Source organism: Nothoprocta perdicaria, unplaced genomic scaffold (genome assembly GCF_003342845.1).
Source record: "Nothoprocta perdicaria isolate Ctin4 unplaced genomic scaffold, notPer1 scaffold_650, whole genome shotgun sequence".
Classification (NCBI taxonomy): Eukaryota; Metazoa; Chordata; class Aves; order Tinamiformes; family Tinamidae; genus Nothoprocta; species Nothoprocta perdicaria.
The window spans coordinates 21,100-31,529 of record NW_020455922.1 but is presented as its reverse complement, the minus strand read 5'-3'; the positions used below and the strand labels follow the sequence as shown (position 1 = coordinate 31,529).

Sequence of the window (10,430 nt, the reverse complement as noted above, 5' to 3'; positions counted from 1 at the left end):
GAGGGTGTCTTGGTGATGGAGAATGCCGAGAAAGTTGACTTACTAAATGCTTTCTTTGCTTCTGTCTTTCCTGCAAAGGCTAGCCTCAAGAACTACAGAGCCCAGATAAAAAGGAAAGTACTAGCAGAGAGGAAGCCTTTTCTCTGATCAATTGGGTTAGGGATTATTTAGGCAAACTGGACACCCATAAATCTATGGGTCTTGTTGGGATGCATCCACCCTGTGGGAACTGGCAGGGATTGTTGCTCAGCCACTCTCCATCATCTTTTAGAGGTCATGGAGAATGAGAGAGGTGCCAGAGGCTTGGAAGAAAGGCAACATTACTCCAGTCTTAAAAAAGGGCAAGAGGAAGGAGATGGGAAACTACCTTGCYGCTGTCCCTGGAAAGATGATGTAGCAGCTCCTCATAGAGAGCATATGTAGGCATGTCAAATAAAAGGAGGTGATCAGGAGTCAGCATGGATTCACCAAGAGGAAGTCATGTTAAACAAACCTGATAGYTTCTATGATGGGATGACTGGCTGGATGGACGAGGGGAGAGGCGTGGATGTTGTCTGCCTGACAATGGGTATAAGTTGTCTGACAATGGKTATAAGTTGAAACACAGTAAGTTCCATCTCCATATGAGGAAGAACTTCTTTCCTGTGAAGGTGACAGAGCCCTGGAACAGGCTGCCCAGGGAGGATGCGGAGTCTCCTTCTCTGGAGGTCTTCGAAATCCACCTGGATGCCACCCTCTGCCACATGCTCTAGGTGTGCCTGCGTGAGCAGGAAGGTTGGAKCTCTAGAGGTCCCTTCCAACCTTAAACATTCTGTGATTCTGTAATTCTGAGAAAATTCTTGACAGKGAGGGTGACAGAGCACTGGAACAGCCTTCCCAAGGAGGTTGTGGAGTCTCCGTCTTTCGAGATCTTTAAAACTCGCTTGGACGCAGCCCTGTGCCACGTGCTCTAGGTGACCCTGCGTGCGCAGGGAGGTTGGACTAGATGACCTCTGGAGGTCCCTTCCAACCTTAAGCATTCTATGATTCTACTCTTCAGTGCAGACAGACACAGAAGATTGGACATGGCTTGATTCCAAAGGCAAAGGTCTTTAAAAATTAAAAAGCCAAAGACTTCCTAGTTTTGCTCCAGTGCAGAGCTGATGAAGATCTTCTTCTTCTGAATCTACATTTAGTTGTACTTCTGCATCCCTGGACAATTTTAGAAATTTCACATGTACAGAAGGACCCGACCCCATTTCTGTGAATTAAATTAATAAAGCCTATGTAGAAGATAGCAACTGTATGTATGGTATGCAATGTATTAAAAGAGAGGAAAAAGCAAGTAGTCAATCATATGTGCTCTGGGCCAGATGCAAACCTCTACCAGGTCCCTCTGTTCCCATGTTCTCCAAGTTTTCAGTGAGAGTTTGATACTGGCATCTGGCTTATCTTGCCCAACTATTTCTCAACACTACACACAGTTCAGTACTCACCTCACACAAAGGCAGCTTCCCAACTTACATGTAAGGCTCTTTTCATCACTCTGCACAATGGGAGGTTAAATGCAGAGTACACATACATGCAACTGAAGTCCCTTGTCATAGCAGGAATACTCAAAGGAGGCTTTGAGGTACTTCTTGCATTACTTTGTTGATAAAGACTAAGCACAGTATCACCTGCAGTAGGTGAAGCACACAATAAAAATGCTCATGTTCGAAATGTGATTATGTGACTGTGTTTTCACTGCTCCTCCCAAGGGCAGTGCAAAACAAAGACAGATTCGTGCATCAGGATAGCATTTTCTCTATTGCCTTCATATCAAAGCATAGGTTGGTCATGACCAACAAGGATATAATCAGCAATAGGATAATTCTGCAAGGTAAAGAGAGATCAGTGAATCCTCCTGCTAAACCCTTACCCTAGGTGTATTATAAATTTCACRTTTTTTTCCTGCCTGGACCATCACCTCTGCACATTTCTTGACTGTAAGAAGCTTCATGCTCCTTACAGAGAATCAAGAGTAAGGCAGTTGCTTCCTTGACAAAGAGAGCAGAGCTGATCTGTACTTGAACTAATTTGAGGCAATGATGTGAGGCCCAGCTGAGGTCACGTGTGCTAAAGTTTGGCTTCTAAGGCTGAGGGGTGAGGCGAACTCTGTCTGTCTCTTAGCAGAAGGAGGATTACATTTCTGTTCCACCTGCTCTTGTGTGTGAGCTTAGAGGTGCTCTGYTGCAGTGTGGAAATTGATGTGACATGGRAAGCAGGAGCAGATGAAGGAAGTGGAACCTGCAGCATAGTCACAAAGCTGCTTCCAGTTTTGCAGTCAGGGTAGGAAGGGAGGCCCAAAGCCAGATACTTGGCAGCTGAAAGTCAGAGCTTGATACTTAAAGTTTCCATTACATTCCAAAGGTGATATTGGCATTTTTGGATGCCAGTGCCATATTTGGAGCTGATATATTATGACTAGCTATGCACCATTTCCTTCAGTTCCTCCTTCTCCGAGTTCTTGCTTCCCATTCCAGTTGGAATTTAGCCGCACAGAATGCAGCCTGTTTATTCACTCTCAGTGTGAATCCACATCAGCTCACTTATTCATTCCCTCCCCACTCCTTATTGCCACTTTATAGCTTGCCAACTTTAGTAATATTCTTTTAGTCTCGTGAAAAAAATATGTTAATCAGCAAAGGACCAAGGATCTGTGCCACATGCTGTAGGTGTCCCTGCTGGAGCAGGGGGGTTGGACCAAATGATCTCTAGAGGTCTCTTCCAAACTTAATCATTCCGTTATTCTGGGAGTCTGGGATTCTGGGATGAGTAAATAAAASAGTGTCCTCTGCACTTCTGGCAGCTTTCTTCTGATAATTGTATTTACTTTAAGGAGTAAATAGATGATAAGCTCTCTTGCACCCTCCTGCCTATCTAATCTAGATGGTCAATAATGCTGTAAACCTCTCTTTTATGCTAAGTCTACACGTGTTACTTTGAAATCAGCTGAAACACCCTGAATMTTATAGTAAACTGGAATATTATTCTTGCATTACTCATCAGGGATGTGTGAATTTTACTCTATCAAGAATGGCATTGTTAAAGTATAAGGCCTCCTCCTCAAGGTCTTTCCCACAGAAGAGAATGTACTGTKTAGGTGCTTTGCTGCTATGTAGATTAATGTGACCCTCCCCTCATCACTCTCCATTTGTTTCTGTTAGACCAACAGGTTCCATGCTTGGCAGGAATGGAAAGCAAAATTACTCAGAACTGGATCCACATAAGAAGAATTCATTGACGTGGTCACCAAGGCAATGTCTTGTCTTTTAGGAGGTGCCTCATCCCAAACAGCATACAACCTCAATAAAACCTTCCTCTGTATGCCCTACTGTGCCAGAGGAGAGCCAAGTCCCCCAGAAGAAGACTCTTTATTGATAGTATATCCTGTAGCCTCTGTTTTACGATTCAGGCTATATTTCCTTTATTTCTTACCTTTGTCCTTTTCTTACATTTTGGAAAAGTTCTCTTCCAGTTCTTAAAGCCTGTAGTGGGATTCATTCACCAAACCAGAGGTGCCCATGACACCTGGAGTGTTCTCAGGCATCCCACTGACCTCCAGCTGCAGAAGAGTGGGATCCTGAGTTACCTCCCACATTCCACCAGCACGGAGCCTCAGCGTCCCAGCAGCATCWTCCCAGGTAGCACCAGGCACATAGAGTAGTGTAATGGAAACACCTTGTTGGTATCACTTGTCAAGAACACGYTTCCTGAATTTTATTTGCTGTTATTGTCTTGACTATACTGAATTTGTTAATGTTTTATAATGAATAAGAGCTCTGCATAAAAATGGTTCACTTGCATGAACCATTGGTGATTCCCTGGAATTCAAGAGAGCCCTTTGATCTCTTCAGGGGCCTCCTTGGAGGAACCTCCTGGACCAGGGTCCTAGAAGAAAAGGAGGTGCAGGAGAGCTGGCTAATATTTAATCACAGTACCATTTTCCCTAAGCTCAGAATCAGTGCATTCCTACAAGAAAGAAGTCAAGCAAGAAGGGCAGGAGAGCTATGTGGATGGGCAAGGACCTCTTGGGAAAAATTAGAGAGAAAAAGAGAACATATGTAATGTGGAATTGGGGCGAGACCCCATGGGAACAATGGGACAACGGGAAGGACTTCTATAAATACGTCATCAGCAGGAGGAAGACTAGTCAAAATGGTAGCCCACTGCTGAATGGGGTGGGTGCATTGGTAATGGAGGATACAGAGAAGACAGAGTTACTAAATGCCTTCTTTGCTTCTGTCTTTACTGTTAAGGCTGGTCCCCATGAACTGCAGAGCCCAGATATAAGAGAGAGAAGCAGGAGAGAGGATGACTTTCTGCTAGGCGAGGAGGATTGGATTAGGGATTATTTAGGCAAACTGGACACACATAAACCTATGGAGCCATCTGGGATGCACCCAAGAGTGCTGAGGGAACTGGCGGAGGTCATTGCTCAGTTGCTCTCTATCATGTTCGAGAGGTCATGGGGAGCTGGGGAGGTGTCAGAGGACTAGAGGAAACCGATGTCATTCCAGTCTTCAAAAASGGCARTAAGAAGGAGCCAGGGAACTACAGGCTGGTCAGCCTCACCTCTGTCCCTGGAAGGGTGATGGAGAAGCTCATCCTARAGAGCATATCTAGGCATGTGAAGGAAAAGAAGGTGATCAGGAGTAGTCAGCATGGATTCACCAAAGGGGAGTATTTATTGATGAACCTGACAGTCTTGTAACATGGAATAATGAGGTAGATGGATGATGGGAGAGCCGTGGATGTTCACCCTGTGTCACATGCTCCCACTCTGTGCTACATGCTCTAGGTGTCCCTGCTGGACTGAGGGATTGGACTAGATGATCTCTAAAGGTCTCTTCGAACCTTAACCATTCTGTGATTCTGTGATTCTGTCTGCCTTGACTTCAGCAAGGCTTTTGATCCAGTTTCCCGTAATTGAAAAGTATTTTCAATCTCATTAAACAAACTCCACCCAGAATCTAGAAGAGGATTCAGGAACTTAAGTTACCTTTGCACAGACCAGTGCACTGAGGTGTGTCTGGCACTTTTACACAAGTCCAAACTTTACTTCCTTAGGCAGCCTAATCGGATTAATCATTTGTAAGCCTCACCAAGATTAAACACATAACTCTACTAAAGGATGGTTAAGGCTGGAAGGGACCTCTAGAGATCATCTAGACCTCTAGAGATCATTTATATCCATGTAAGAGGATATAAAGCTAAATCCAAGGGTATGCATGCACTCAAAAAGAAGATGGATACTGCCTCAATCGAAGCATTAGAAAGTTTTATTTGGTAGAAACCAGTCCTCTCAAACCTCTGTCTTGAATAGGGGAGAGAAGTAAGAATCTTCAGAGCCTAATTCATCCCATCACAGAAATTTCCCATTCTTGACTCCATCAGAGGTTTCTTCAAGATCCTAGGCAAGTTCTTTTCAACATAGAAGCAGTCTAAACAGCAGAGAAAAATTAGGACACTGTCTGCATTTAGTAGGACTTTTCTAAAATATTGTATGAGTTCTATGAAGTGAGATTTTCAAAATGCTATAGAGGTGTCATTTCTATTCTTCATGGCTAAGGGCATCTGATCTCTTTAGTACTACTTACTTCAGGCTGAGCATCCAGGAACTGAAACTAGGGGAAACCTCAAAAACACCCTAATAAATTAGGAATGATTTCCTGTCACAGCATAGAAAAATATTTTGCTTGATTAGTTCCAGTAGATTTTCCTCTGTTTATGCAGTAATTCGGTATAGTAGATCTAAGTTAATTTTATTTGAAACTGTGTTGGAAATAATGAGCAAATATTTAAGATACACTCATAAAGGAAATAGGTGCACATATGAACTCTTGTGTCTTATTGCTGTGTTAGCAGGCAGAATAAGGACTGTAGATAAGGCAGCCTCAACAGTGACTAATTAAACCAACTGTGTTGATTTAGACCTGCCCAGGCCTGCCTTGCTACAGAAGTGAAATCTCACACCAGTGTTTCATATCATTTGAAATAAGAAGCTGTTTTTTTTTTTTTTTACCATACTGGAGGTGGCTTTAGTGTTTAGCACACTAGAAAAGTGCAATTGACAGTTATCTCCAATGAGAAATATCTCCAAATTGCATCATACCCTCCAAACCATGCGGAGATTGGACATTTCTCCCCAGAAATATGCGATTTTATAAGCCCAGAGATGTGCGTGTCCAAAAGGTAGCCTGGCAGAGGGAAGAGAGGCATGAAAGAAAAATGATTCTTTAACATTCTCCTGCTGACTTAACACTTGGTTGCAGATATGGGAAAGGTATTAGCTTCTTTTCCAAACACTTTCAAGACAAGGAGGTTGGTTACCCAGAAACAGACCTGTGTCTTGTGTGCTACAGAGCTTGAATTCTAAGGGCAAGCAGTATTTTTGCAAGAAGTTTCTTATATGAAGATCTGAACAACAAATGCAATGTCCTGCCTTAGTAAAATGAAAACAACACTCAGTGAAAATTAGTATCTTTGCATGACTACCATGAAAGATGCCTGACATTTCCTTGGGAGGCACATAAAGAGATTTTGAAGTGGGTGTTACCTGATTCCTGCTGCTTGTAGAGTTATCTGTCCATATATCAGCATATTCAACTCCTCCTAGCAGAGCATGTGCTTCTTGGCTTTCCTTCCTGTTCCCTCTCTTTGGTTCCCTTTCCTTCTCCCACTTAGGCTGTAGCCTTAGTTTGTATCTTCTTGGAAAATTCCAAACTGTCCAATTTACCTGAGATTCCTCCCTATTTTCTCCTYCACACTTCTAACCTCTGGACTTTCCTTCTCACTGGAGCTGGTTCTTTCCCTATGCGATTGGCCAGTATATAGCTATAGGGCTTGCCATGCCCTTGATATTCTGCTCTCTGGGCTAAGGGGCATCAAGTGCATCGAGGTGGCTCACATTCTATATAGTTCTCAAAGTCACATCAAACAAGGGCATAGCAATAAAATGAGGCTGTAAAAGAACTTAAATGTTGGCCCAAATGTATGTGTGTTTATCCTGTAGGCAGCAGCTGAATCCCCWTTCAGGGAATGGATTTTTGATTCCGGGGCAAAAATGTCTCTCATCTGTTTTGTGTGTCTAGATTCAGGTGACAAAGGAATGAAAAGAGTAGTCTCTTAAAAAGGAAAAATAAATCTGCTGTCACAGTGCCAGAGTAAACAGAAAAATTTATTTCATTGTTTATTTTTTTACAACTGGTTTTCACTCTAACAGCACTAATTTACAGAGCCGTCTACTTCCTCTAGGGCTTTTTTAGTATTTCAGGCTTTACAGAGGTTAGAATAGATTGATGTGTTAGGTAGGGACCCGCAGCACAGTCGCTACATAATGGTCATCTGGTGGGGGCTTCCTTGGGCTGYCGGGCTGCAGGAATTTCTTAATGGCAGGCATATTGCTCATTCTTGCTTTAAAAGCCTGAAAAATAGAAACAGAGTGAAGACAAAGTTCTAATTGCGCCAAAAATAAGTGTGGCTGCTTACACAGAACAGTGATTTTCCCTGGCTGACAGAAGAGATCCCAACACTGCTAACTCGAGCACTACCTGAGTGCTCTCCTCTCTTGGCAGGAGGAGGTCCTAGGCACTGTAGGGTACATTAGGGTAGTGTTCCTTGTTATACATTAGGATAGCCAGTGATGTACAGGGGGTTGGCACATATAACACAGGACTTCTGGGAGACCTTCTGCAGAAGGGTGCCCATGCCTGGTGGTTAACACAGGAGATGGGAGCTGCAGCCTAGAATTCCCTGAGCCTGCAAAGCTGCACACAGATTACAGCCTGCCAGGAACTGCTGCCTGCTTTGTGGCTCACACAAAACTTGGCCTTAAACTGCTAAGTTGTTCTTTGTTGAGACTAAAAACAAACAATCAAACAGAATGAAATTTAACCATTTCTTCACCAGCTATGAGTAAAATAACAATCAAACAAACAAACAAGACAACTCTGCTCTAATCTAATGCTTGTTTTGTTCCTTCCTTAAGGGGATAAAGGAAAAGTCTCTTGAGTGCAACAGCTTGTAAGCACAAAGAAGCATGACCTCAAGTCTGACATGCTTAGATCATGCTTGCATTGCTTGGACTGCTTTATTACAATCACCAGAGGCCCAAGGGAGGATTAAGGAACACTAGGTGCTTCTTTTCCTCACAGAATGCTTGGGTCTACTTTGGAGACACTCTTTAGGACTCCTGCAGATGATGCCCCTGGCCAACCCACGCAGAGCTCCACAGCCTACAGCATTTCTGATTCTGCACTTCTTCTTGGCCAAATCTCATAGCAGAAGTGCCTCGTTTCTGCTTAGTGTCAGACTTGRACTGTGGTGCAAAGGCAGGGAATTCATTCTTGATTCTCTAGTGGCACTACCTAAGCCAGAAGTGAACTGAGGTGAATGGGATCCCCAAATTATAATACTAGGCTGTTGGGAAAACAGCATGCTGTACCTAATACTAGTACTTCAGCCTATATCACCACTTGATTTGTTATTGAGTATTAGACAGCATCCACTGGCAAGAAGTAGGAGAAGGACAACAGGGCAGCCTAGATCACTGATTCCCTTTGGGGATACTTCCCCAAAGAGCCCACACTCTTGATTTACATGGCACAGAGAGATGATRAYCACTGCAGGATTTCTCTCACATGAAATCCTTGAAACCTTTGTACCGAGTAGCTCCTGGGTGTCCAGTGTCAGAGTTACCTGCAGCTGGGGGAACCCCGACAGCACRGCAGGGAATTTCTCCTCCACTGCTAAAATGGCTTCTAGGAGCTGAATATCTGCCCAGCTGACTTTGTTGCCAACCAGGAAGTCYTGGCCGTGCTGTTTCAAAGCCTGCAGAACATAAGGCAAAGCRAGTTACAGATTAGGCACTCATCGCCTGGCAACTRAGCCTCAGAGCAGAGCTTCYGAGCAGAACAGAGATTATGTCAGAAATTTCAAGGAGGAGTTTTTAGYTGGAGGACTGTCAGCCTAAACCACTTCAGAACTGGTGGGAAAATAGCTGAATCCCTAKTGTAAACAGACTACAAGCTTGGCAATGATAAGCAMTGRTAGCCTCTGGGACACTGGGAAYGGGGACAAAAATGCCTGCTTAAGAAAACAATATATTAATGATTGTCGATTTAGAACTAGGTAGAATAAAGAAATAAAAGTGTAACTCAAAGAAGTTATAAAGTTGTCATTTATGTACATCATTTAAAGTTAAGTTCAATACTGAACCWGAAAGGAAACTTAAAAATGCAAAACTAGGATAGCTATCCAAACAGGACCCCTGYATTTGGGAATTATTTTATTGTATTCATAAGAATTTCTAAGATGGTCAGCCTTTCTTATTGCTTCCTATCAAAGCCAGATGAATGTTACAAAAGCAAGAAATGTTGCCAGATCAAAATTGTATCTGACTGAATCATAAGGGTTTGTTTATTATTTTTGAAAGCAGGACATGTAGAACCCTTGTTTTACTAGAGCAGYTATAAAAGCAGGTTTTATTTCTGATTTATTCTAAAGGGATCTTTGCCTTCTTCTAATSAAAATGTCAAAACTRGAATTAAGTATGGCAGAAAAATGTGCTCTGAACAAGTGCAAGTGTGGAAATTACCACCAACCTGGCAACACAAGTCAGCAAATAAAGAAGAGCTCTGCAGTATTTCCCCTTCTTTGAGAGAGATGGGAAAGCCAAAGACTTGGAGCTAACCTGCACTACCAACATGTTCTTCTTCTGGGGAAAACTCTCTGATAATCCTAAGAACACGTTATAGGCACATYCCCACTTGGACTTACCTTTTCAAAGACTGGGAAGTACCTGTGTGTTGCCCTGTCCATAATCAAGGCCAGGTTTTTCTCCTTGGCCTCAGGAGGAGAGAAAGGAAGCGTGAGGATCATGTTTGTCAGATCTGTTATTCCCTCCACGTACATGTTGATTTTATTGGTGGAAGAAGACAAGAGGAACGAACGTGTGGCCCCATGCCCGACCTCCACCTGCTGACATTGCGGGCACTGCCCCCACTGCTGGCTGCTCACTGCATTGCTGGCAGAAGAGGATTAAAGGGTAGTTTTGAACCAAATGGATCAGATATGAGTAAGGTCTGTGTTGAAAATGAAACAGAAGAAAAAGTTATAATTATTTTGCATGCAGATCATTTCCTAGTTTCCTAATGTCTTTCAAGGAATCTCTCTCTGCAAACTGAGATAAGAAGTATAATTTAGTAAAAAGATCCCTGTCTATCAGAAATATTGGAGTAGGAACAGTGGAATAGGAAGAATAACAGTGCAGGGACGAGATATTTCTCAGCAGAAAGATGCACTAAATGAAAAGCAGAATTTCATTTACTTGATCTTGTCAAAAGTGGGTGAGGCAGCAAACATAAAAATAGGGTTTATTTCTCATCTACAGAAAAGCAGAATTTCTC

General features: G+C 42.9%; 1 protein-coding gene across 1 annotated transcript in view; it reads right to left on the bottom strand.

Annotated features, from left to right (window-relative positions):
- Window positions 1-7,190: 7,190 nt before the first annotated feature.
- Window positions 7,191-10,430, bottom strand: part of LOC112956612 (glutathione S-transferase alpha-4-like) — a 5,856-nt gene continuing 2,616 nt past the window's right edge. Inside the window, exons 3-5 of the mRNA XM_026050115.1 lie at window positions 9,802-10,048; window positions 8,722-8,853; window positions 7,191-7,447 (exon numbers count right to left, since the gene is read on the bottom strand). Of these exons, the coding sequence (XP_025905900.1) occupies window positions 7,328-7,447; window positions 8,722-8,853; window positions 9,802-10,048 (499 nt within the window). The 3' untranslated portion in view covers window positions 7,191-7,327. The remainder of the gene's footprint in view (window positions 7,448-8,721; window positions 8,854-9,801; window positions 10,049-10,430) is intronic.